The sequence below is a fragment of the Pongo pygmaeus genome, chromosome 18, assembly GCF_028885625.2.
Source record: "Pongo pygmaeus isolate AG05252 chromosome 18, NHGRI_mPonPyg2-v2.0_pri, whole genome shotgun sequence".
NCBI lineage: Eukaryota > Metazoa > Chordata > Mammalia > Primates > Hominidae > Pongo > Pongo pygmaeus.
In genome coordinates, this window is record NC_072391.2 from 86424888 (window position 1) to 86452882 (window position 27995).

The 27995-nt window shown below is 53.7% G+C and overlaps 1 protein-coding gene across 9 annotated transcripts in view; it reads left to right on the plus strand.

Annotated features, from left to right (window-relative positions):
- Positions 1-27995, plus strand: part of ACSF3 (acyl-CoA synthetase family member 3) — a 63228-nt gene that overhangs the window by 23684 nt on the left and 11549 nt on the right. For 6 of the 9 annotated variants that reach the window (XM_054453121.2, XM_054453126.2, XM_054453129.2 and 3 more), the window contains 2 exons: positions 4457-4569; positions 16974-17100. In XM_054453121.2, the coding sequence (XP_054309096.2) occupies positions 4457-4569; positions 16974-17100 (240 nt within the window). Of the gene's footprint in view, positions 1-4456; positions 4570-16973; positions 17101-22559; positions 22727-23068; positions 27499-27995 lie in introns of those variants that run through there. The other 3 variants (XR_010124275.1, XR_010124277.1, XR_010124276.1) reach the window with 3 other exon arrangements.

Sequence of the window (27995 nt, forward strand, 5' to 3'; positions counted from 1 at the left end):
CGGCTGGCTGCTGGGCTGGGAGGAGGAGAGACTAGGCTCAGGCCCCTTTGCTGGGCCTGGGGAGCCATGGGGGCTGCTAGGTGTATTCTGAGTGTAAAGTCTCTGTTTGGCCGGGGCATCCTGAGCAGAATGACGGCTGTGGCAGTGAGATCCTCAGCTGCCATGCAGAGCTGCCAGTGGGGTGGCCACACAGAGTGCAGGGCCTGCTGCAACAGGGCCCAGGGCAGTGGGCAGGTGGGGGCATGTTGTGAAAAGAAGTCAGTGTGAGTGATGAGAAATACATCCTAGTCTCAGACCCCAGGAAACCGTCATCAGTGCCGGTGACCCCTGCCCTGGGCCGGCTCGCATGTTAGTCTCAGACCCCAGGAAACCGCCGTCGGTGCTCGTGGCCCCTGCTCTGGGCTGATTTGCGCATCTCCACGGTGGCTGCGGCACCAGCTGTTTCTTCGGTGGCTAAAGCTCTCTGGTGGAAATTAGATGGGGACCTTGAAATCAAATGTGACCGGTCCGTTGAGTCTCTGTCCTTATTGTCGTCCTTCTTAGTAGGATGTGCTGGTTTTGTCCAGTGCCAACGGCCACAGTCACCACGTAATATGGACGGAATGAGCAAAGCCTGGCTCGCTGAGGGCTGCAGGCTGCAGGCTGCAGGCAAGTGAGGACTGAAAGGGTAACGGGCTCCGGGCTTTGTCCTCTCTTTGTTCTGGACATGTGAGCAGGACAAGTTCTGTGTATTCAGAATCTGTCTGCACAGACAGTTTGTAGTTGACGATGACTGTTTATACACAGCATTGCTTTGTGGGCATCCTCTCGTTTGATCTTCTCAAAACAGCCCCTGCTATGGGGTCATTTCTTCCATTCACACACAAGAACCCACAGAGCCTGCCCATGGTCATGCGGCTGGTGAGGCTGGTGAGTGACGCAGACACGCACACGCACTTCCCGGGCAGCCACGCTGCCAGGAGCATGGTGGCCTCTTCGATGGCCCTGACTGGAGAAGACAGAGAAGATGGACAGTGGCCCCCCTAGCCTTTTTTACTGGAACAGATACAAGGCTGAGAAGCTGAAACCAGGAGCAACCTAGGGACCACTGTCCACACTGAGGGTGCCAGGAGCAGCCCAGGGACCACTGTCTACACTGAGGGAGTCATGAGCAGCCCAGGGACCACTGTCTACACTGAGAGCGTCAGGAGCAGCCCAGGGACCGCTGTCCACACTGAGGGTGCCAGGAGCAGCCCAGGGACTGCTGTCCACACTGAGGGCGTCAGGAGCAACCCAGGGACCGCTGTCTACACTGAGAGTGTCAGGAGCAGCCCAGGGACCGCTGTCCACACTGAGGGCGTCAGGAGCAGATAGTAGCCCAGAGACCCGGGGAAGGCTCACCTTCCCCACACTGGAATCAGAACTTCTAGGCGAACAGGAAGGAGCCCCAGACAGATGGCACAGGGAGAGGAGTCCCCGGCTGAGGAGGGGGATCCAGAGACCCTGAAGCTTCAGGGTTATTGGGCAAGAAACCTGAGCGCACCAATCCCCGAGTCTTCAGCTAACAACGGCAGGTTCCCTTGGGTGCTGGGGACGTTCCGTCTTCTCTAAGGCAGAACCGATGGCAGGTTCCCTCAGGCACCGGGGACGCTCCCTCTTCTCTAAGGCAGAGCCAACAGCAGGTTCCCTTGGGCACCGGGGACGCTCCCTCTTCTCTAAAGCAGAATCATATATCTGTGATTTTATCCTTGCCTTTAAATCACCAGCAGTGTCAGTTCTTTGGTTTGGAAAAAAGTAAGTAAAGTCGCCTCAGCATTAAATCCAACATGCCCCACAAAAACTCAAATGCAGCCTCCTGAGCCGTGTTTCTAGAGGGCACGGTGGAGGAGAGCCTTCCTCACTCTCAGGCTCTAACCCCCACCCTGGTGGCCGTGGCCTTGGCCCTCGGGTCGGCTCCAGCCATGGGCTCTGGGCTCATGCTTGGCCTCGCTGCGCAGTGCCCTCTCCGTGCTCGGGAGAGAGAGAGAGAAGCGGGTGGAGGTGAGCTCTGTCGTGTGTTATGGTTACGGGCCTGCTGTGTGCAGTTCCTGTGGAGGGAGATGAATAATTCATGGCCGACCACTGCTGGGCCTAATCACACTCTAATTGGAGGTTGAGCTCAGAGGTGCTCATGGCTCCTGGGCCACTCTGTGGCATTGACAGGGAGCTCCAGGGCCTCATTGGCGGTTTCTGTTCCCTGGGTCCCAGGCACACAGAGCACCAGTGCACCCCAGACACCAGGACGGGGGCCACAGGCCAGTCAGAGTTATCAGGGAGGGGCTGGCTGACAGCGATTTTAGAGGTGGGCTGTGGCAGGAAGGCAGTGCCCCCCACCTGCCTGCAGCTGTGCTCCCATCCACATTGGCCCCTGCAGGGCCAGCCTCTGTCCACTCCCTTGAGCTCTCATGTCCACACTGTCACATGCCCGGGGCACAGCAAGCGGCACTTGGAGTGTGGGGACCCCTCCTTCGAGCTCTCACGGGTGGCACCTGGAGTGTGGGGGCCCTTCCCTCAAGCTTTCATGGGTGGCATCTGGAGTGTGGGGGCCCCTCCCTGGAGCTCTCACGGTTGGCACCTGGAGTGTGGGGACCCTTCCCTCGAGTTATCACGGGTGGCACCTGGAGTGTGGGGACCCCTCCCTCAAGCTCTCACGGGTGGCACCTGGAGTGTGGGGGACCCTCCCTCGAGCTCTCACGGGTGGCACCTGGAGTGTGGGGGCCCCTCCCTTGAGCTCTCACAGGTGGCACCTGGAGTGTGGGGGCCACTCCTTGAGCTCTCATGGACAATACCACTGCTTGGCTTCTGCGGAATCCAGACACCATCCCAGAGCCTCTTCAGCCTCTGCAGATGGTGTGGGACGGCCACACGGCCTCCCCACCTGCGGCCCCCGCCCCGACCCCAGCTGTGCCGTGTCCTTGCGCTGCGTCCCCACCCCAGTAGAGGCATCACCAGGAAGAGGCGAGAGGCTGCCTGTGATGTTCCTCTTCGTATGAAACGCCCAGAACAGAAAAACCACGGACGCGGACAGCAGACCTGGTGCCAGGTCTGGGGAGGAAGGGTGTGGCGGTCGTGGGCCGTGCGGGAGTTCTGACTGTGGGGAGCAGGGGGCTGTGCAGTGTGTGCACGGAACACTGCCATGCTGCGCACTGAAATGGCAAGTCATGTGTTAAGCGGGTTTCACCCCCCATGTAGAAGTCTTCAGAAGCAAAACATAAAGGAGGAGAAAGGATGGAAGAAAGGGGGCTGAAGCCGGCCCCGCCATACCCCCCATAGTGGTGACACGGGTTTCTGACCAGAGTGGAGGTTCGGGGCGTCTGCATACCTGGAACCACAGAGAGCTCCTGAGGTGACACTCCGCGCACCACGCTAGCCCGGCTTCGCCTGCAGGACCCCAGGCGTGGACAGGCCCAGCAGGATCAGCAAGAGCGATTCGGGCACCGACAGCCCCTCACCAAGCGTCTGGAGGCCGGGACACCCCATGGAGTGCAGAGTTCGCTGCACTGACCCTCGATGCTGACCCTTGATGTGCCTGAAATCTCAGCATGGACTCGCAGACGTGATAAGCGTTCAGGCACTCCCCTGACGCAGGCCAGGGCAAAGGCCTCACGCCCTGGGGTAGACGGGAAGTCCCGCCTCTGCTCTGCCCCCAGGTCGCACCCGTGCTGACGCCACGTCGCCAGGGCCGCACTCCATGAGCAGCCTCTGCCGTCCCACCAGCGTCCTAAACCACAGGCAGAGCGAGGCTGCGGCAGCCCCGTGTGTGCCCGCGGGACACATCTCGCCACCTGGGCTCTGCCCCCATCCTGGCCAGTGTAAGGTTTCATTTTAGCCATGTTGGGACTGTGCAGGTGGGATGGATACACTGAGCAACTCATGGCTGTCTAATAAATGAGCCACTACAAAGTGTGGTCCACCTGCCATGCAGAGTTCAGGACAGCCCCTCCTGGGGACATAGGGCAGATCCTGCCTTAGCCCGCCGTGTGCCGGGCACACACAGGTCCTCTCGTCGTGGACAGCCCCGGGGCCATCAGGGCAAGGCGCCAGCCCTCCCTGGCCAGCAAGTGTGTAAAAGTGGAAATGACACCAGAATCCGTGGGCAGCTGTGAGGCTTTGGGAAGTAACTGGGAAAGTGATGTATGAGGGGCCCAGGGCAGGCCAAGCCCAGCATGCCACGTGAGTGCCTGCTGTGCCACGTGGCCATCGCTGTGGCATCGGCTGGGCCTGAGCACACCGTGTTTGCCAGCCACGTATCGTGTGGGTCTTCACCTGCGGGTTCCTACGCCGTCTTCTCTCAGGGTCACAGGGCACGTCGCTCCCTCCACACAGACTCCCGCACGTGGCACACGGGAGCCCAGCAGAATCCGAGCTCAGCGCGTGCTTCTCTCCTCCAGGTTCCTCTCACTCCAGCCTCCCCTTCAGTGATTCTCCTCTCCTGTAGGTTCCGTGGGGACCCCGCTGCCTGGAGTACAGGTGCGCATTGTCTCAGAAAACCCACAGAAGGACGGCTGCTCCTACACCATCCACGCAGAGGGAGATGAGAGGGGGACCAAGGTAAGCCACTCTGCTCTTGGCAGGTGGGCGGCCGTGTGTCCAGGCTAGGCCCCCCCAGGGTGGTTACACTGGTGCATCTTTCCCCTGGAGGCAGACTCCCCTCCATGCAAGGGACCGGCCCCCTGGACATTGCAGGTGCTGGCTGGTGTTGCCAAGGGCACCGGCTGGTGTTCTGGGCCCTGCCTGCTGCGTGTCTCTCTGTGCGCTCACAGAGCAGTGGGTAGAGGGAGCCCATGGTGGAACGCCAAAGGGACTCACACCCGGGCACACAGCTCCTCCCAGGGGCCCCGTCCACGGGGACAGGCTGACGTGGGCCATGATGGCCTTGGCTAAGGGGAAGAGAAAAAGAGCAGAGGCCATTATTGTTGATGGGAATCTGGTTAGAAATGTGAACTGGCCTGACCCTGGCACCTGTCCTGAGGGAACGCTGACCACAGGCCCCCAGAGCAGGTGTGGGGAGATTCACGGGGCCCTGCACGCTGAGGTGGGCGCCTGTGCGGTACTCTGGCGGCCTCCTTGTCTTGTGCATTATTCTAAAACTGACAAGGGTGAACAAGAACAAAGGACATTGTCTCATTTCTGTGAGGATTTTAACATGAGAATCTGCTCATCACAAGTGAACTCATCACAGAGAAAGGTTTAGGGATTATGGGGAAATGGAATCTTGATTTAAAAGGAAATTGTTTTCTCTAAAGCCTGTATCCACACCTGATACCACACATGATTGACTGTGTTGCCCTGAGGTTTTCAAAGATCGAGGGATCCTGAGTCTCATCTCAGTGCATTTCCTTCTCTGTGGCACCATCTTGGCCCTCACGGGCACGACTGAGCTCCCTGTGCAGAGGCTGAGGGGCATGGGCCTTGCTCTCGTGAGTGAACAGCCACACGCCCTCCTTGTACTTGGTTTCCACATGTGACCACGTGAGGGTTGGAATGATGGTCGCAGTTGGATGTTTTAGCTCCAGCAAACAAGTAGGATGTGGGCGGCTTTCAGTGTCATGTAATGACCGCACCTTGTGGCCCCACCTTGTGTGGAGGGCCGCACGGCGTGTCCCGCCTGGCTTAGGCCACCCGCAGTGGGCTGTTATCCCCTGTGGCCCTGAAGTGGGCATTCTGTTTCCCCACGGAAACCTCTCACCTGGGGCCACTCAGTGGCCGCACCTTGTGTGGAGGGCCGCATGGTGTGTCCTGCCTGGCCTGGGCCACCTGCAGTGGGCTGTTATCCCCCATGCCTCCACTGTGTCCCCCAGAGAGCCATGGGGCATCTTCCTGAAACCCACCTGGGTGGCTGCCCCTTGCTGTACCCGCCTCCCCTGCCCTCTGTAGGGCCCCAGCCCGTGCTGTTGCCCTGACACCCCTCTCCTGGATTCCTGCTTCTGCCCTGCTGGTACTAGGCTGCTGGCCACACCCCGCATCTCGGGTTCCTGAATACACCGGCCTTTCCTGGCTCTCGAGTCTGTGCCCTGTGGTGCCCCTGCCCCCACCTCGAGGACCTCCCAGCTCAGCCAGTCCAGCCCTGTCTGCAGGGACGGGGCTCAGCCTGTGCCTGGGTTGGGGACACCATCTAGTCAGAAATGTCCCCAGCAGAGAGCAGAACGTGAGTGGCGTGTGGAGGAGTGAGACGCCCCGTGGCTGAGCAGCCCTCTCCAGGTGTCAGTCAGCTGACGCTCCTGCCTCTGAGCACCTGCTCTGCCGGAAATGGTAGAAATGTCGCCAGAGAAAGGGGCAGAGCGGGGGTGGGGAGCATTTCTGTCTTAAATTAAAACAAAACTTAACTGCTTCACACCTGCATTGGCTGCCGCGCCACCTGATTGCTCCTGCCTGAGTTTCTTTAATAGTTTGTGTCTGCTGGTTTCTTCCCTGAAACAGGCTTGAAATAGAAGCAGCAGCCTCAGCTACCTGAGCACCCTGACAGTCAGAGACGCCACACAGGGGCCTCTGTGCCAAGCATGCAGGGAGACCCTGCAAGGTGAAGCCGCACAGATGCTCCGGGGCTGCTTAAATCTCAGTGTACGGGGGGTTTGCATCTGCTGGCAGCAGGCCCTGGAACATTCCCAGTTCAGCCAAGGAGTCGGTGCAGCAGGCCAAGTACAGCTGCCCTGCGGGGCCTGGCTCCACCGGGGGCCGAGACCCTTCGTGGGGAGGAGCACAGCCTGAGGGCCTCAGGGTTTGTGCCCTCCGACACCTGAGATTCAGGGCTCCCAGAGGGGTGGGTGGGCGCCCCAGGACGACCAGGTGACGGCATGGGCACTGTGAACTCTGAAAAGCCGCAGCTTCAGGGACCTGCTGCTCTCTCATGTGAAGGGACTCCCCAACCCACGCTCACACTCGCAGACACACTTGGTATTTTCATCTGAGTCCCAAGCAGTAGCCCTTCTCTCCACAGCATCCCAAAGCCCAAGGGTGCCCCTCACTGCCACGGTCCCGGATCCACATGGCTCAAGTGAGGCTGTGGCAGACGGCTGGGCTGTCCAATCCACTCTTGTCTGGGCTGAGGTGTGGGTCCCGGCCGGCGTCCCTCCCCAGAAGGGCTCCCTCAGGACTAGTCATGAGAATGGCCATCCCTAGGCCTCTGGAGTGACTCATGACTGTTCCTGGGCAGATGATCAACCAGGCCTTCAGACCTGAATTAAGAGGCTTGGTGTCCTATTTGTCAGGAAACAGAAAGTAGCTGCAGGAAGGAATGTGCCCTGTGGGGATGGGAGGACACCTTCCCAGGATCATCCCTGGGGCCAGAGTATCTGGACCCTCCCCAGGTGGCAGCTGGCCTGCCAGGCCCAGGGCTCAGCCTTCTCCATCACCTCGCTGAGGGGCTGGCTCGTACCGCTCCCTCACATCGTGTGACATATCACAGGTATCACACACACACACACGCAGTGCGCGCATGGGTATCACAGTGCACACGGGTATCACACATGCAGTGTGCACATGGGTATCACACATACATGCAGTGCGTGCATGGGTATCACACACACATACATGTAGTGTGTGCACAGCTGTTACACCCATACATACACACAGAGAAAAAGACCTGAAGGAAACCCCAAAAGTCAATATGGCTAAGCTCCAGGCCGGACTCCCTGACAATGTCATAGGACGTGGGGGCGCGTGTGCACACTGCGTGTATGTGTGTGTGATACCCATTTGCACACTGCATGTATGTGTGTGATACCCGTGTGCTCACTGTATGTATGTGTGTGAGATACCCGTGCGCACTCTGCATGTGTGTGTGATACTCGTGCACACTGTGTGTATGTGTGTGATACCCATGTGTGCACCATGTGTATGTGTGTGTTACCCATGCGCACACTGTGTCTGTGTGTGATACTCGTGAACACACTGCATGTATGTGTGTATGTGTTACCCGTGCATGCACTGCACGTGTGTGTTACCCATGCATGCACTGCTCGTATGTGTGTGATAACCGTGCGTGCACTGGGCATATGTGTGTGATAACCGTGCGTGCACTGCGCGTATGTGTGTGATAACCGTGCGTGCACTGTGCGTGTGTGATACCCGTGTGTGCACTGCGCGTATGTGTGTGATACCCGTGCTTACACTGCGCATGTGTGATACCCGTGCACACACTGAGTGTATGTGTGTTACCCGTGCACATGCTGCGTGTATGTGTGTGTGTTACCCATGTGCTCACTGTATATATGTGTGTGAGATACCCATGCACACTCTGCATGTGTGTGATACTCATGCGCACACTGTATGTGTGTGATACCCATGCATGCACTGCGTGTGTTACCCGTGCGAGTACTGTGTGTATGTGTGTGATACCTGTGTACATACTGCATGTGTGTGATACCCATACACACACTGCGTGTGTGTCACACATGCGCGCACTGCGTGTGTGTCTGATACCCACGTGCGCACTGCATGTACGTGTGTGTTACCCGTGTGCAACACTGCGTGTGTATGTGATACCCGTGTGCACACTGCGTGTGTGTGTGTGATATTTGTTGAAAAGACTACGCTTTCTGCATTGCGTTGCCATTGCCACTTTGCCAGAAATTAATTGGACATATTTGAGAGGGTCTACATATAGGTTATCTGTTCTATTTCCTTGATCTGTGTTTCCATTCCTCTACTGACACCACATTGTCTTGACTGTTGTGGTTTTATAGTAGGTCTTAACAATTGTAGTGTGATTTCACCAACTTTATTCTTTCTCAGAGTTGTTTTGGTGCACATATTAATTTTGGAATTAGCTTGTCTAGCTGGGCCTGGTGGCTCACACCTGTAGTCCCAACACTTTGGGAGGCCAAGGTGGGCGGAGTTCAGGAGTTCGAGACCAGCCTGACCAATATGATGAAACCCGTCTCTACTAAAAATACAAAAATTAGCCAGGCATGGTAGTGGGTGCCTGTAATCCCAGCTACCCGGGAGGCTGAGGCAAGAGAATCACTTGAAACCAGAAGGCGGAGTTTGCAGTGAGCCAAGATCACGCCACTGCACTCCAGCCTGGGCAACAAGAGCAAAACTCCATCTCAAAAAAAAAAAAAAAAAGAATTAGCTTGTCTATATCTACAAAAAGTCCTTTTGAGATCTTGATTGGAAAGCCAGGTGTGGTGGCTCATGCCTGTATTCCCAGCATTTTGGGAGGCCAAGGCAGGCAAGTCAACTTGAGACCAGGAGCTCAAGACCAGCCTGGCCAACATGGTAAAACCCTGTCTCTACTAAAAATACAAAAAATTAGCCAGGTATGGTGGCACATGCCTGTAATCCCAGCTACTCGGGAGGCTGAGGCACGAGAATTGTTTGAGGCTGGGAGGTGGAGGTTGAAGTGAGCCAAGATTGCGCCACTGCACTCCAGCCTGGGCACCAGAGTGAGACTGCCTCAAAAAAAAAAAAAAAGAGAGATGTTGATCGGAATTTAGCCATTCTGATAGGGGAGATAACTTGGGGGAGAATTAACAATTACTATGCTGAGTCTTCCAATCCATGAACATGGTATGTCTCTCCATTTACTTAGATCCGTGAACACGGTGTGTCTCTCCATTTACGTAGATCTGTGAACACGGTGTGTCTCTCCATTTACGTAGATCTGTGAACACGTTGTGTCTCTCCATTTACGTAGATCCATGAACACGGTGTGTCTCTCCATTTACGTAGATCCGTGAACACGGTGTGTCTCCATTTACGTAGATCCATGAACACGGTGTGTCTCTCCATTTATGTAGATCTGTGAACACGGTGTGTCTCTCCATTTACGTAGATCTGTGAACACGTTGTGTCTCTCCATTTACGTAGATCCGTGAACACGGTGTGTCTCTCCATTTACGTAGATTCGTGAACACGGTACGTCTCTCCATTTACGTAGATCCGTGAACACGGTGTGTCTCTCCATTTACGTAGATCCGTGAACACGGTGTGTCTCTCCATTTACGTAGATTCGTGAACACGGTACGTCTCTCCATTTACATAGATCCGTGAACACGGTGTGTCTCTCCATTTACTTAGATATACTTTGGTTTCTTCTGTGTTGTATTCAGCATATTGTGTTAAATTTATATGTAAATGTTTCTTCTTTTCTTTACTCCTCCTTCTATTTCTTCTCCTCCTTTTCCTCTCCTTTTTAAACTATTGTAAGTGTGGCAGGTGGGTATGGGGGGAGGGTTGTTTGTTTTTTTGAGACAGAATCTTGTCCTGTCGCCCAGGCTGGAGTGTAGTGGTACAATCTCAGCTCACTGCAACCTCTACTTCCTGGGTCTAAGTGATTCTCATGCCTCAGCCTCCCAAGTAGCTGGGATTACAGACGTGTGCCACTACACCTGGCTAATTGTTGTATTTTTAATAGAGGCAGGGTTTCACCATGTTGGCCAGGCTAGTCTCAAACTCCTGGCCTCAAGTGATCTGCCCGCCTCGGCCTCCCAAGGTGCTGAGATTACAGGCGTGAGCCGCTGCACACAGTCACGTTTTTGTTGCTGTTGTTAGTTTTCAATTGTTCATTGCTAGTAGGTAGAAATAGAATTGATTTTTGTGTGTTGGCCTCAAATACTTCAGTTGTTACCTGCTAAATTAACTTACTAGTTTTAGGAGATTTTTATAGACTTCTTGGGAATTTCTACAAATACAATCATGTTTTCTGCAAATACGAATAGTTTTATTTTTTCCTTTCCAACCTGTATGACCAAAGCCCTGACTAGGACTTCCAATACGATACTGAACAGAAGCAGTCAGAGTGGACCTTCTTATTTCTCATCTTAGGGAAAGGATTCAGTCTTTCAGCAAGTGTGTCAGTTACTGGCTTTTTGCAGATTCCATCCTATCTATAATATGCTGAGAGTTTTTATCACTAAATGCATGTTGAATATTTTCAAAAAGCTTGTTGGTATTGATTGACTTTTCTTTATTAGGCTGTTAATATGGTAGATTACATTGAACCAAGCTTTCACTCCCAGGACAAACCTCACTTGGTCCTGGTGGGTCATTTTTTTATATGCAGTACTGGATTTGATTTGCTAGCATATTGCTGAGTATTTTTGCATCTGTATTCATGAGAATTTTGGTCTGTAGTTTCCCATTTTTGTACTTTCTTTGAGTTGTGTTTGAGGGTGATGCTGACCTCATTAAATGAGTTGGGAAATGTTCTCTCTATTTTTTTCTGGAAGAGATTGTGTAGAATCGGTATTATTTCTTCTTTCAATGATTGGTGGAATTCACCAATGAAATCATCTGGGCCTAGAGGTTTTCTTTCTATTATTATTATTTTGTGTGTGGGGGATAAGGTCTCGTTCTGTCATGCAGGCTGGAGTGCAGTGGTGCAATCATAGCTCACTGGAGCCTTGAACTCCTGGGCTCAAGTGATCCTCCTGCGTCAGCCTCCCAAGTAGCTGGGACCACAGACATGTGCCACCATGCCCAGCTAATTTTTTATTTTTATTTTTGTAGAGTTGGGGTCTCACTATATTGCCCAGGCTGATCTTGAACTCCTGGCCTCAAGTGATTCTCCCTCCTCGCCTCCCAAAGTGCTGGGGTTATAGGTGTGAGCCACTGTGCCCTACCAACGTTTCTTTTTTGAAAGAAAAAGAACTATGAATTCAATTTCTTTAGTGCTTATAGGACTGTTCAGGTTATCTTGGGTGATTTTTGGTACATATAATTTTTGAGGAATTGGTTCATTTAATCTGTTAAATTTCCTTGTGTAGAGTTTCCCTTCAGGCCACAAAACCATTAAAAGGTTGATTAAAAGGTTAATAAGGGAATTCCCATCTTAACCTTTTAATGGTTTCAGGGCCTGAAGTTATGTGGCTCCCATTCCTCATGTTGGTAATTTGTGTCTTCTGTTTCTTTTTTCTTTGTTATCCTTGCTAGAGGTTTATCTGTTTTATGGCTCTTTTTTCAAAGAAGTCACTTTTGGATACATTGATTTTTCTTTATTGTTTTTCTGTTTTCAATTTCACCAATTTTGTTCTTGGTTTCTTGTACTTGCTTCTGGCTTTCTCTTTTTCTAGTTGCTTAAGGTGAAGCTTTACATTATTGATTTGAGACCTTTCCTCTTTATAATGTGTACACTTGACATACGTTGCCCTTAAGCATTGCTTTAGCTGCATCCCCAAATTTATAGATAGATAGATAGATAGATAGATAGATAGAGATATTTAGTTGTTGTTTTGTTGTTGTTTTGTTTTTGAGACGGAGTTTTGCTCTTGTTGCCCAGGCTGGAGTGCAATGGTGTGATCTTGGCTCACTGCAACCTCAGCTTCCCAGGTTCAAGCAATTCTCCTTCCTCAGCCTCCCGAGTAGCTGGGAGTACAGGCATGCGCCACCACGCCCAGCTAATTTTTTGTATTTAGTAGAGATGGGGTTTCACCATGTTGGTCAGGCTGGTCTCAAACTCCTGACCTCAAGTGATCCACCTGCCTCGGCTTCCCAAAGTGCTGGGATTACAGGCATGAGCCACCACGCCTGACCTAACTTTTGATATATTTTTATTTTCATTTAGTTCAAAATATTTTTAATGTTCCTTAAGACTTCCTCTTTGACTTGTGCATTATTTAGAAGTATAGCACGTATTTTCCAAATAGTTGGATATTTTTCCATTATCTTCTGTTATTGGTTTCTAATTTAAGTCCATTACAGTCAAAAGACACACTTGGTATATTTCAGTTCTTTTAAATTTGTTAAGTTGTGTTTTATGGCCCAGAATGTGGTTTCTTTTCAAGAATGTTCTGGTGTACTTGAAAAGAGTATATATTCTGCCCAGGCGCAGTGGCTCACACCTGTAATCCCAGCACTTTGGGAGGCCAAGGCAGGAGAATCACTGCCCAGGAGTTTGAGCCCAGCCTGAGCAACATAGTGAGATCCCATTTCTACAAAAAGTTAAAAAAAAAAAATAGCTGGGCATGGTGTTACATGCCTTTTGTGCCAGCTACTCAGGAGGCCGAGGTGGGAGGATCACCTGAACTTGGGAGTTTGAGGCTGCAGTGAGCTGTGATTGTGCCACTGCACTCCAGCCTGGGTGACAGAGCAAGAGTGTGTCCTGCTTGTTTTAGTAAATGTCTGTGCTGTAAGTTAGATGAAGATGTTTGATCGTGTTGTTCAGTTCTTCTATATCCTTGCCGGTTTTCTCACCACTTGTTCTGTTACTAAGTGAGGGGTTGAATTTTCCAACTATAACTGCCTGTTTCTGCTTTCAGTTTTTGCTTCATGTATTTTGAAAGTCTGTTGTTTGGTACATTCACATTTATAATGATTGTGTCTTATTGGTGAATTGACTCTTATTAACATTTAATGCTCTGGTAATGCTCTTTGCTCTTAAGTTTACTTTGATTTTAATATACCTATTTTAATTTCTCAATTGGAGTTTGCATGGTATATATTGTTCTGTCCCTTTACTTCCAACCTACCTGTGTAATTGTGTTTGAAGGAAGTTTCTTATACACAGCATACAGTTGGATTATGTGTGTTTTTTTAATCCAGCCTGACAAGCTTTGTAATTGGTGTGTTTAGACCATTTACATTTAATGTAATTATTGATATGCTTGAATTTAAGCCTACCATTTTACTATTTGTTTACTATTGTTCCCTGAGGGTTTTATTGCTCAACTTTACTGCCTTCTTTGAGGTTATTTTTTCGTATTCCATTTTAATTTGTCTCTTAAGTTTTTGACCATAAATGTCTTTGCATAGTTTTTTAGTAATAGTTCCAGAGACTGCAATATACATACTTCCTTTTTTACAGTCTACTTAAAGTCAACATTTTAACACTTCCAGAAGAATGTAGAGCCACATCCCTGCCTCCACATCAGTTACTTACCCTCTGCCTTTAGAGTGTAGTTAGTGTAATACCTGTATTTGTTGTAAACTCCGTTAGACAAAATGGTAATTTTGCTTTCAACAGTCAAAAATATTTTAGAGAACTTGATAAGAAAGGAACTCAACTTCATTCATCCAAATATTTGCCACTTCTGTTGCTTTTCCTGTATTCCCAATGTACCAAGTCTCCTTCTGATACCAGTTTCTTTCTGTCTGACAGACATTCTACAGGAATTCTTTTAGATCAGATCTGCTTGCAACAAATTACCTTATTTTTCCTCATCTAAGGATGTCTTTATCTTCCTTCCTGAAGGATATTTTCATTGGATTAGGAATTCTGGGTTGACAATTATTTTCTTTCAGCACTTTAAAAATGTGATTCTTGGTTGGATGTGGTGGCTCACGGCTGTAATCCCAGCACTTTGGGAGGCCAAGAGGGGAGAGGATCTCCTGAGGTCAAGAATTAGAGACCAGCCTGGCCAACATGGGGAAACCCCGTCTCTACTAAAAACACAAAAATGAGCCAGGCATAGTGGCGCACACCTGTAATCCCAGCTACTTGGGAGGCTGAGGCAGGAGGATTGTTTTAACCTGGAAGGTGGAGGTTGCAGTGAGCCGAGATCATGCCATTGTGCTCCAGCCTGGGCGACAGAGTGAGAGTCTGTCTCAAAAAAATAATAATAATAATACAACTCCACTTCTTTCTGGCCTCCATTGTTTCCGTGGAGAAATCAGTGGGCGTAGGAACCCTTGTTCCTCCCTATGTGTCGGTGATTGGATTATGATGTGTCTGGGCTTGGACATCTTTTGGTTTGTCCTGTTTGGGATTCTCTCAGCTTCTTTAATTTATAGGCTTATGTTTTCACTAAATTTTGGGTTTTTAGCCAAATTTTATCAAACGACTTTCTGCACCTGAGTGTTATCTTTTCTTCTGTCACTCCAGTAACATGAATGTTAGCCCTCTGTGTGTTGACTTTCCTGGTGATTTTTCTCTGCTGTTCAGATTTTGGGTCATTTCTGTTGCTCTGTCTTTAAATTGTCACATTCGTTTCTTCGTCGTCCTGCTCCTGAACCAATCCATGACGTTTTTTATTTCTGTATTTTTCAGTTTTTAAATTTTTGTTTGGTTCTGCTTTATATCTGTTATTTCTTTGCTGAGACTTTCTATTTTTCCATTTATTTCCAAGTGTTTGCCCTTGCTTGCTTTTTTTTTTTTTTTTTTTTGAGACAGGGTCTCACTCCGTCACCTAGGCTGGAGTGCAGTGCTGCAGTCTTGGTTCACTGCAATCTCCACCTCAAGCTATCCTCCCACCTCAGCCTCCCAAGTAGCTGGGACTACATGCATGCACCACCACACCTGGCTAATTTTTGTCTTTTTTGTAGAGACAGGGTTTTGCCATGTTGCCCAGGCTGTTCTCAAACACCTGAGCTCAAGCAATCTGCCCGCCTCAGCCTCCCAAAGTGTGCCCTTACTTTTTGGAGCATTTTTATAATAGTGCTTTAAAGTCTTTTTCAGATAATTCCAATAACTATGTTGTCTCAGTGCTGTTGTATTCTTTTTCTATATGAGTAGCTATTTTTCTGTTTTTTTACTGTGTTGAGTAACTTTGTATTGTACCCCGGACATTTTTAATGTTAGGGATGAGATTCTTGGTCTTATTGACATTCTATGAAGATGTTGAGGTGTTTGTTTTGCTGTGACTTGGTTGGCTTAACTCTGCAAAGTCGGACCTTCCTTTCCTGGGATTGGTCTCAATGTCATTTTATTTGTAGGGCCTTTGCCTTGCTGTCTGTACATGTCTGACCACGTCAGTGGAGCAGATAAAGGACGGCCGTGGAAAAATTCACAAAATTCAGATAAAGTCCATGGTTTCTTTGAAAAAAACAGACACAAGGCTCTGAGCAGCCAGGAGTTAGGCTGGGCACTGCACGGAAAGCCCCATCACCATGTGGGACAGGTGTTTCACCCCCGTGGGTGGCGTCAGCCCCTCCTGGAGGAGCCCAGGCTGGCAGGTTGGCAGCAGGACGACACACTCGGCAGAGGCTGCCGTGGGGCAGTGTTGGTCGCAGGGCGTTTGAGCGTCCTTTCTCCACATCAGATCAATGTGTTCTGCTATTTCGCAGCTACTTCCCTGGCCCCTGGTTTTCTGAAGTCCATCCCAGATGGCAGGTGATGAGCCTCAGTGAGACTCTGTACACATCCCTTGACCTCCTGGGTCACAGCCAGACACTTTCACGGTAGAGAAGGGTGAGGGTCATGGAGCTGGCAGCTGCTCACCTGAAGCCCCTGCTCCTTCTCTGCCCTCTGCAGACCCTCCTGACCTATGAGCCGAGGGCTCGGCCAGTGTCTTCACAGACCCACCGTGTCCAGGGCCTCCCGCGTGCTCACGCCATCTGCTCCTGGTGCTGCAGGGAACCCCAGCCCAGGCTCATAGAGCCCAGCCTCCCTCCTGCCCTCTCCATGGTCACAGCAGAAGAACAGTGAGGCTGTGTTTCCTGGGGCCATGGCAGTGCCTGCGTGCTTAACAGGGGCCTCCAGGGACCCTCCACCCTCGGCCCCACCTTCCCTTCCCACGGAGTCTTCCCTCTTGTAATTGATCACTCAGCCCTACGGAGGGCGCTGCCGGCTCCAAGCTGCCCCAACCCCTGTGGGCAAGGTGTGGACAGATGCCCACTGCTGTGTTCCCTGGTTTGAGAAATGCCCCCGAAGATGGGATTTGGGCACAGGTTTTAGACGTGGACAGGCTGCCTGAATCCAGCCCAGGCTCTGAGTGCTGAGGCCTGGGCCGATAACATGCTCGAGTCTAGAGGATGGGGTAGGAGCACGTGCTTCTGTGGCTGTTCTGGGAGGAATGAAAGGACACCCAGCTCCCGGCCAGGGCACCAGGGCCCGTAGAGGACGGCGGGAACGCTTAGCTCAGCATGGTTGGCTTCCACCTATCAAAGCTGCGTTTTCCAAGCATTTCAACAAAGCGCACAGTTTCAGAAAGCACGTGGCCCTGGGTGGGCCGGGAGCAGCCTGCAGTTTCAGAAAACACGTGGCCCTGGATGGGCAGGGAGCAGCCTGCAGTTTCAGAAAGCACCATTCCCAAGAGGGTGTGCCCGGCTCTGACCTCCACATTCTTCATCCTCCACAGGTGACCCCAGGGCTTGAAGAAAAGGAGGGGGAGCTGCTCGTGAGGGGACCCTCTGTGTTTCCAGAATACTGGAATAAACCAGAAGAAACAAAGAGGGCATTCACCCTGGATGGCTGGTTTAAGACAGGTAGGACCCAGCCCCATGGGAGTGGAGAAGACCCCGAGGGGACAGGCAGGAACTCATCGCTGCCCACGTTGAGTGACACCGAGGCTGGGAGTTCCCAGAATTTTCAGCCAAAGGCGGAAGATGGGGTGGAGTGGGGCTGGAGGCCACTGTTACGGCACTGCCTCCTGAGCACCCGGCCTCCCCACCGGCCTCTAGAGCGGGCTCCTTGGCCCTGTCCCTCAGTGCCAGGGGCCCCGGTGCCCCATGACAAGGCTTCTACACTGTCCCTCAGCGCGACAGCCACTCAGGCACGCACATACCCTGACCACAGACGCCGGGCCCCATGCAGCCCTTCCTGGTGGCCCTGCTGCCCCTCATGGGCTGGGGCACCCTCCACCTCCGAGGTGCACCCCTGCACCCAGAGACCTCACCACCCCCACGCTTAGCCACACTTGTGCCCTCCACATCCTTCTCCCCACCGGGGTCAGAAGTCAGCTGACACAGTGCGGTTGGTTTGCAGTGTGGCTGTTTGTTTACTGTTCCACAAATTAGCGCATTCTCTCTGCCTGCCAGAACAGGCCTGTGGGTGAGCGGGAACCTGCCCACCTGATTGAGGTGGCCCAGGAAGCCTGTGGTGGTCAGGAGAGACGGCGGCGCCCCTGGAGCCTGCTGGCAGCCCCCACTGCCACCCTCTTGCTCTCCCTGACCCTGTACTGAGCCGCTGCTGCCTGACCCCCTCCTTTGTGAGAAGCTGGCTTGGTCCCAGGATCCCACGTCCCACCCCATGGGGCATATTTGGACAGTGGATATTTGGACATTTGGATAGTGGACGTATATGGGTGGACATTTGGATAGTGGACGTATATGGATGGACGTTTGGATAGTGGACGTATATGGATGGACGTTTGGATAGTGGACGTATATGGATGGACGTTTGGATAGTGGACGTATATGGATGGACGTTTGGATAGTGGACGTATATGGATGGACGTTTGGATAGTGGACGTATATGGGTGGACGTTTGGATAGTGGACGTATATGGGTGGACGTTTGGATAGTGGACGTATATGGGTGGACGTTTGGATAGTGGACGTATATGGATGGACATTTGGATAGTGGATGTATGTGGATGTGTTACTAGGAGGTCCTTGCTCCCAGAGCTCCCAAGATGGTAGCGGGCAGCTTCCAAAATGGCAGCGGGTCGCTTCCAAGGTGGTGGCAGCCTCGTGTTCTCTGACCTGGGGTTCTTGGCCTCATGGATTCCACAGAATGGAATCTTGGGCCATGCGGTGAGTGTTATAGCTCTATTAGAAGCTGTAGGCCACGGAAGGGAACCATGGAACCCAGTGACTAGTGTTCAGCTTGATTAGGACAAACCCGGGCACTTAGCTGCACAGGAACAATGGCGAGCCTTTAGGCCGATCGGGAGCGGCAGTGGGCGCCTCGCTGGATCAGGAGCACAGCGGACACCCTGCCGGATCCAGAGGGATGGAAGTCAGCGGCGGGTCTGCAACGGCGGCAAACACCGGTGGTGGACGGCGAGCAAAAGCTCAACTTGAGTCATAACAACCACGAACCAGAAGAGAGTGTAGTTGCAAGATTTAATAGAGTGAAAACAGAGCTCCCATACAAAGGGAGGGGACCCAGAGAGGGCAGCCGTTGCCAAGTTTATGTCCTAGTCATTGTCCCTCCCGCTGTGCTCTCAGGAGATAGATGACTGGCTATTGTTTACCTCCTGTTTTAGCCTAATTAGCATTTTAGTGAGCTCTCTTTACTACCTGACTGGTCGGGTGTGAGCTAAGTTGCAAGCCCCATGCTTAAAGGTGGATGTGGTCACCTTCCCAGCTAGGCTTAGGGATTCTTAGTCGGCCTAGGAAATCCAGCTAGTCCTGTCTGTCAGATGGACATTTGGATAGCGGACGCGCGTGGGTGGACGTTCGGATAGCGGACGCGCGTGGGTGGACGTTCGGATAGCGGACGCACGTGGGTGGACGTTCGGATAGCGGACGCACGTGGGTGGACGTTCGGATAGCAGACGCGCATGGGTGGACATTTGGAGAGTGGACACACGTGGGTGTGTGGCTGCAGGTACTCATTGTAGTGTATTTATCCGGAAGATGTGCACGTTGCTCCTGACCCCTGGGTGGTGAGATTGCGGTGGTTTTTCTTTTCCTTTTTTTTTTTTTTTTTTTTTGGCCTGTCTGTATTTTATGCCGAACATCATTATTTTATAATAACCTTTAAGTAATATTTTCCAAAAAGAGAGGCCCATTTTCATGCATCAGAATCTGCTGGCCCGAAATCAGAAACGCATCTGCCCCATGTCCTTCCACAGGGAGCAGAGCTCAGGGGCTGCAGCGTGCAGGTGGGATGGGCTCCTTGAGGGATGCTGGAAGGGGCCATGTTGGCCCACAGCCTCGCCGCCTCATGGCCTGATCCTGTGGGTCCCAGAGGCCCTGGAGCATGTGCTGCTGTGAGGCAGGTGTGCTAGGTGTGTGGTCGTTCCGCACGTTTGCAAAGTGAAGGTTCCGTGACCCCTAGAGCAGAGGCCAGTGCCCCACGCAGCATCTCATAGGCTTCCCAAGGTACCCTGGGAGGCACCTTCGTGGGCTGGACATCAGCAGAGGACCCGGGGCTGGGGCCCTAGAAGCGTCTCTGTGACAGGACGTGGTCAGCATATCAAACACTCCCTCCCAGTTTATCTTTTTTATACATCCCCATTAGTGCACGCTGATCTGGGGGAACAAGCCTGTCCATGACTTCCCTTCAAATGCAGAATTACAGGAACCCGACTTGAGCAGCTCTTGCTCTGAGTGTCCCTCCAGCGCCCTCTGAATGCCCCGACCCCAACCCGACTCACTCTGCGGTTCTTTTATTTATTTAGTTAGTTATTTTTGAGATGGAGTCTTGCTCTGTCGCCCAGGCTGCGGTGCAGTGGCACGATCTCAGCTCACTGCAACCTCTGCCTCTCGGGTTCAAGCAATTCTCCCGCCTCAGCCTCCCAAGTAGCTGGGATTACAGGCACCCGCCACCACACCCGGCTAATTTTTGTATTTTTTGTAGAGACGGGGTTTCACCACGTTGGCCAGGCTGGTCTCGAACTCCTGACCTCATGATCCACCCGCCTCAGCCTCCCAAAGTGCTGGGATTATAGGCGTGAGCCACTGTGCCTGGCCGGTTCTTTTATTTTTAAATTCAGATAAAAAGCTGAAGATGTTTTTTTCTTTGAAAGCACAGGAACCACAGCCCTGTGGATTTTGCGAATCTCGGGGCTCCCTGAGCCGCTGGGAGGGCAGCCGTGTGAGATGCGGGGCTGTGAGCGCGGAAACGCTCGCAGTCACCAGTGCCAATGCATGTTTCAGCCGGGGCGGAATCGTGTGCATTAATTATTGTAAAGAGACGTCTTTAGGAGAAAATGATTTTGAAATTCGGTTTAATTTCATTGTAATGTGCTGCAAACAGGAAGGGAGTATGTGTGTTTAATTGGCTCTCGGGGGTAAGGCCTGGAAGCCGCATGCCTTTGTCACAGGCCATTAGCGATGCCGCTGCATAATGAGAGCCTGCAATCAGCTCACAGCTGCCGCTCCTGCCGGGCGAGCATGATATTAAATAGAAATCAGGAGAAATTAAACTTAACCCTTTCCCTGGCCAGCCCCTCCTCCCACACTCCCACATGGATTCTGGCCTAAGCTGGCGGGCACAGGGGACAGCCAGGGATGGCTGGACACAGCCGAGGATGGCCAGGATGGCCGAGGCCGGCATACAGCTCCTCAGCGGCCTCCTCCGGGTCAGGATGAGAAGAGAGGTTGCCAGCTTTGATGGCGGCCGCTCCTGCCTCCCCCACCTGCCTCCGTGCCTACAGCCTGCTTCTGCCTCAAGATCACACGGCGGGCTTGTGAGGCCAGGGGTCTCCGCCGCTGCTCAAGGAGATGTCAAAGGTCTGTCTCAGGTAACTCCTCTGACAGCCAAAATGATCTCTTCAGATGCTCTGACTCCATGTGCCCTCGCTCAGAGACACACGCGCACATTTGCTGCCTGGGGCGAGTGGAAGGTGACATGGAGGTGGGCACCTCTGCCGGGCAGGTGCGGGAGCAGCAGCAGCCCCTCCTGGGGGCATCCAGGGGTCAGGAGAGGGGCGGTGGGGCAGGGCGGCATCCCTGCAGGGGTGAATGGCGTCTTAGGCTCCAGCCAGGAGAGGAAACCTGATGACCGAGCTCCTTAGAGAAGAGCCAGGGATCCCGGGGAGGACCACCTGGAGCTCACGGGGAAGGATTGAGGGGAAGAGCCCCAGGTCCCGGGAGGACCACCAGGAGCTCACGGGGAAGGATTGAGGGGAAGAGCCCCAGGTCCCGGGAGGACCACCAGGAGCTCGCGGGGAAGGATTGAGGGGAAGAGCCAGGGATCCCGGGGAGGACCACCTGGAGCTCACGGGGAAGGATTGAGGGGAAGAGCCCCAGGTCCCGGGAGGACCACCAGGAGCTCACAGGGAAGGATGGGGAGAGGGGAGTGGGGGACTGGAGAACCTCCAGACTGAGAAATTCTGCTCAGGGAGCGAGAAGGGCGCTGGGCCCAGGTGGCCCCATCCCCCGAGGTTGAACATCAGCCCAGCCACCCGGACCCTCCACGTGCTCACGGGCACCACTGCGGGGCACTAGCTTACTTGTCACCCTGTCTGAGGCATGTTAGGGGCAGCAGCAAGAGTACGCTGTTTCCGGGGCCCAGCTGGGGCTCCATGTGTCCCTGGACATCCCCAGAACCCTCTGGGTCTCAGCCGTTGGGTGCTTATGTCTGGGCCAGTGGCAAAGGGTTAAAGGGACCTTGTGATTTAGTTGGGACTCATTGGCCTCAAGAAGCGAAAATCAGAGGCACAGCAGCCCCAGCCACCGGGGTTTCCCCTGTGGAGCCAGAGCTCCCCGGCAGGTACTGTGGAGGCCAAGTGGGGACCGGCAGTGTCGTGGTCCCGGCCCATAGCCTCTCAGCCTCCCACAGCCTCTCCCTGTGGTGACAAGGTGGACGCTGAGCCCCAGGCCTGATGGCACATTTGAGGTCAGATGGGGGCACCTGGGCTGTTCCTGCAGCTGTCCCTTCGTCCAGGGGAGGGACCTTTTCAGAAGCCCTGGGGCCTTTGTCTCATTGGCCAAAACTCTCTCCTGGCCATTCTGCCATCACAGGACACTGGGCACCTCTGTGGGGCAAGGGAAGGAACACAGGCATCCTGGTGGGGCCCCAAGACCCAACCAAGGCTCGTCTGGCTGGTGCCAGCCTCTGCGCCAAGGGTGCCAACCGAGGTCAGAGCCGATCGCGGGGATGACAGGTGCTGAAATGGCCATGCCTGCCCCAGCCCCTTTCATCCGGCAGAGGGACCTCGCTGGGCCTCCCACACTCAGCCAGGCTGTGCTGTGAAGCCCCTCTCTTCCCTTCTCAGAGCCATACGTCCACGCTGACAGCTCCTGAGAGGGACCATGTTTTGCTGCCTGCAGGTGCCAAGCTGACTGATGGGCCATGCTGAGGAGGGGTGGCCCCAGCCCTCCTGCAAGATGCCCTTCTGTGCAACCTGCAGGGCCACCAGGCCCATGAGACGGGCATGGCCTTCAGATGTATCTTAGCCTGGGTTCCCTAGAAAACACATGAGGACTCTGGGCACAGGGTGAGTGTTTTTACTTTTTTTTTTTTTTTAAGCCAAAGTTACACATCCATGGCTTAAAGACCCAAGTAGTTTTAGCAGTCTGAGAAGAAGAACCACAGCCATGCCCCTTCCCCAGACTCGCCGGCTGCTGCTTCTGTGCGGTCCCCACATCCTGAGGGCCGCCAGCGCCGCCACCTCCAGACTCCTTTTTGCTGCCATGGCTTGAGTCCCACAGAGGAGGTCCCTCCTCAGGCGCGGCCCGGCTCAGTCCCTTACGGCATCTGCACTGTTGAGACCATGGAGTCGCCGCTGAGAACTGAGCCCAGGAGACACTGAGGTTTTTCCTCTTTGTTTGTTTTCCAGAGTCGGGAAAGTCTTGGTTTTCTTGGTCTCCTGGTGCCAATTCCTCATGGGCTGGGCTCGTCTCCCCATGGCGCCTCCTTCCCCGTCACCACCACCCCTTCCCTCCTGCCGGGTCAGGACTTCTGCTCCCAGCCCACAGCATCTTCCTCTTCCCTCTTCCGCCCCCAGCTTGGGGACTGCTTTCCCCTGGGGCTTCCTGAGGCGGGTGTGTAGGGTCCGTACTTGGAGACTTGCGTGTCTGCCCGGTTCTTTGTTCTGCCCTCAGCCTTGCTTGCTGGTTTGGCTGGGTATGGGGTTCAGAGTTAGAAGTCGCTTCTCTATCATTTTCTGGCTTTCAGATTTGCTGGTGCCACAGCCGTGCTGAATCCTGGCACTTGGTGACCCCCTTTTTTTTTTTTTTTTTTTTTTTGAGACAGTCTTGCTCTGTCGCCAGACTGGAGTGCAGTGGCGCCATCTTGGCTCACTGCAACCTACACCTCCCAGGTTCAACCAATTCTCCTGCTTCAGCCTCCCGAGAGTAGCGGGGATTACAGGCGCCCAACACCACGCCTGGCTAATTTTTGTATTTTTAGTAGAGACGGGTTTCACCATGTTGACCAGGATGGTCTTGATCTCCTGACCTCGTGATCTCCCCACCTCGGCCTCCCAAAGTGCTGGAATTACAGGCGTGAGCCAATGCGCCCAGCCATGACCCCCTCTTTTTAACGTACAGGGTCTCCTCTGTCCCCAGACCCCTGAGCCCAGGTCAGGGAGTTGGGTCTCAGGCCATCACTGGGAGTCCCTCTGCCTTCGAGAAGCCTCTTCCACCCTTGGCCCACAGAGGAGACCTGGATGGTACTGGGGTCCAGGTGCAGAAGCCTCCAGTGTCCACGGGCACCTGAGCTTCCAGCACCTTCCCTCCTGCTGGGCGGTGGCCTGTGCCTGGCCGCAATGGAGGCCGCCTGCCCCGCTGCCCGTCTGAGCCTCAGTCTGTCCTCCCTGCTGCCACCTCCCCTGGCCAGGTGCCCAGGGGCAACTGGTGGACCCTTTCATGTGACTTGGTTTCCAGCTGCCTCTCTATACACACACACGGGGGCACCTGTTTCAGGCTTGAAGGCTGGGGACTTGGGGGCAGAGGGCAGAGGTCTTGGGGGCAGAGATCTCACAGCAGCGGCTTGGGCAGGGGCCTTGGGCAGGGTCTTGGGCTTCCCTCGGCATTTTCCTCAAGGACCAGGGGCCAAGCTTCACATTCTGTTGCTGGCATCAGTGCCATTTGGGAGCAAAAGTCCGACAGGCTGGGTCTGGGCCTCTCTTCACTTTGTTTCCTGGGATCGGGCTTTGGGGGCTGGTGTCACTCCAGATCCAGGCTTGGGAACCGGATCTGCACAGCAGAACAGGCGCTGTTCTTATCTTGCGTGCGGGTCAGGACACCTCCCCGGCCAGGAGTGCTTCCTCCGAGGCCCACAGACAAGGTCTCGCTGGGGGACTGGAGACCGCAGCGCCTCACCCCACCCACACTCCAGAGAATTCGAATCTGAGTATTGGAAGATTTATTTTCAATTACAGTGGAAGGCAGAGACATGAAATAGCACCAAATTCAAAAGCAGCTCATAAATCCAGGTAATAGGAGTTTATTGATCGCTACATTGTATCTGTCAGAACAAAACTGCTTTAATGCAAACATCAGGCCGAGGAGATACACAGCCCATTGGCAGCCGACTCCGATTCCAGAATCCATGCATTTTGATAAATAGATTGTTATAAAAAGTAAAGGTTATTTAACTTGTTTGACGTGCATTTCACAATGATTGCAAGTTGCCCTGGAGCCCTCTGAACCTTCTGAGTCACCCTCGCTGCCGCAGGACCTCCTCCCGTGGTGTCCGACCCGCTCTTGCTTGGCTGAGACTTTGTTTAAACCCTGGCTCCGATGCCCCTGAGCCCTTGATAGCAGCGTCCCAGCCTGGAAGAACAAAACCAGCCACTCTTCCCCTTGGCAAAGGCACAGCAAGGCGGGTGAGGCGGGCGAGGCGGGCGCTGAGTACTCCGGGAATGGGCAGGGAGATGTCGACCCTCGGAGCTGAGGCTGCTCTGCGCTGAGAAGCTAGAACAAAGCCTGACATGTTCCAAGGGGCAAGCTCAGGGCTGGGAGGGAAGCAGCGGGGCGGCCCCTTTGGGTGGGGGTGCCCAGGCCTTGCAGACAAGACACTAGCCAGAGGAGGTGGACCAGGGGCACGGGAGCAGAGGGGCCATGTGTGTGCAGCAGGAGGGACCCTGAAGGGCCCCGGCCTAGAGGGGGCCTTTGCGAGGAAGATGCCAGGAACGTCCAGGCCAAGGTGTCTGGGCAAAGGCATCCAGGCCCGGGAGACGCATGTGGGACTTGGGCTTTCCTCTGTGAGCAGTGGGAAGTCTCTCCCTACACCTGGAAGGAGCTCCAGGCAGCAGTGAGAATGGGGATTCTGACACTGGAGTGGGGAGCCGGCCCTGTGGTGCTGGCTGGGCCAAGAGCGGCACCACCCTCTGATGCCCGGGGTGGGAAGGACACACGACTGCCACCATCCGCTGAGGGCCCTGCACACCACACACGTGCTCTGAGCACTGAGGGTCCCCTCATGCCACGCAGGCGTTCTGGGCACAGAAGCACCTCTCAGAATCGTCCCCGAGACAGGCATCCATCACAGAGAGACAGGTCTCAGTCCTGCACTGATTGGCTTCGCTCAGTGCTGCCGGAGGAGTCTCAGACACAGCCTTTTTCCGACAGGTATAGCTGCCACTTTGTGCAGCACAGAAGCCTGGGGCCCTGAGAATGGCAGCATGCTCCACACTGACCCCTACAGTTCTTCCTCCGCATGGCTCAGTGGAAGCCGCGCTTGCAGCACCGCAGGCAGCTGGGGCCTGTGACGACCCTGGAGTTGGAGGCCAGGCAGGGCTAGCACTGAGAAGCGGGGATTTGGGGACTGGGGCCCAGGGAATGGACGACTCCCCAGGCTGCCCCCACCAGTCCTCCCTGAGCACTGGCTCCGAGAGAAGCATCTTGGGGCAGAGGCAGCCAGGCCCAGGAAGGGAGAGACCCCTGAACAAGGCCTGCATCAGGGTCTTGGGGCCTGACCATGCCAGAAACAGCCCAGAGCCAGAGAGGATGGGCAGATACTCAGTGCCACCACTCCTGGGAGATCTCAGCACCAGGGCTTCGACCCCTGGGGATACACACCCACACCTGCTGAGACACACCCATACCTGCTGAGATATAACACACCTGCAGAGACACACCCACACCTGCAGAGACACACCCACACCTGCAGAAACACAGCCACACCTGCAGAGAGACAGCCACACCTGCAGAAACACAGCCACACCTGCAGACACACCCACACCTGCAGAGACACCCACACCAGACACACCCACACCTACAGAGACACCCACACTTGTAGAGACACACCCACACCTGCAGACACACCCACACCTGTAGAGACACACCCACACCTGCAGAGACACACACCTGCAGACACACCCACACCTGCAGACATCCACCACCCATACCTGCAGAGACACCCACACCTGCAGACACACCTACATCTGCTGAGATATAACACATCTGCAAAGACACAGCCACACCTGCAGACACACCCACACCTGCAGAGACACCCACACCTACAGAGACACCCACACCAGACACACCCACACCTACAGAGACACCCACACTTGTAAAGACACACTCACACCTGCAGACACACCCACACCTGCAGAAACACAGCCACACCTGCAGACATATCCACACCTGCAGAGACACAGCCACACCTGCAGACACACCCACACCTGCAGAGACACCCACACCAGACACACCCACACCTGCAGAGACACCCACACTTGTAGAGACACACCCACACCTGCAGAGACACACCCACACCTGCAGAGACACACCCACACCTGCAGACATCCACCACCCATACCTGCAGAGACACCCACACCTGCAGACACACCTACATCTGCTGAGATATAACACATCTGCAAAGACACAGCCACACCTGCAGAGACACAGCCACACCTGCTGAGATATAACACATCTGCAGAGACACAGCCACACCTGCAGACACACCCACACTTGTAGAGACACACCCACACCTGCAGAGACACACCCACACCTGCAGACACACCCACACCTGCAGAAACACAGCCACACCTGCAGACACACCCACACCTAAGGAGACGTGGGGGTCTCGCAGTGGGCGGAGAGGTCGGGTCTTGCATCTAATCAGCCATTGATGGGCCTTTCCTGTGTTTGTAGCACTCATTCCTTGTATTCATAAACTAAGTTCATGTGAATTTGTTCTTTAACAAGTTATTGCACGATCATAATCCATTGCCGACGTTGGCGTGACTCATCATGTGATGAGCCCACTCAGGGGGCTGGTGCTACTGGAGATTGGGAAGAAAATTGCTCCATAAACCAAAAAGCAAATTTTTAAAACTTATAAAAAGATTCACAGGAAGTTAGAAATAACACACAGGAGCTCCTTGTGCCATCCCCCCAGTTTCTCCCAGCATCAGCCTGGTGCGTAACTGTGGTACATCCTCAGTGCTGTGCGTAGCTGTGGTGCAGCCTCAGTCCCGTGAGTAACTGGTGCATCCTTGGAGCCAGGACACAGACAGCACAAGAGGGTGCCGGGGACTCGTCAGCCTTGGTGGTGGGCAATGATGGCCTCTCCGGCAGGACCAGAGCAGGGCAGTGGCTCCGTGCTGCGCTGGGTCTCTGGGTGGTGCAGGCCAGGGTGGAGCCAGGACAGAAGCTGTGTGGAGGGCCCTGAGCGCCTGGCAGCCTCCCTGGTGTCAGCAGCTGTGGCATCCATGGGGCAGGAGCAGCCTGGACGGGGTGGCTCGGTGCGATTAAGAGATGCTGTTGAAAGATTGGTGGCTGTCTGGTCCAGAGGGGACACACAAGCCAGGCTGCACA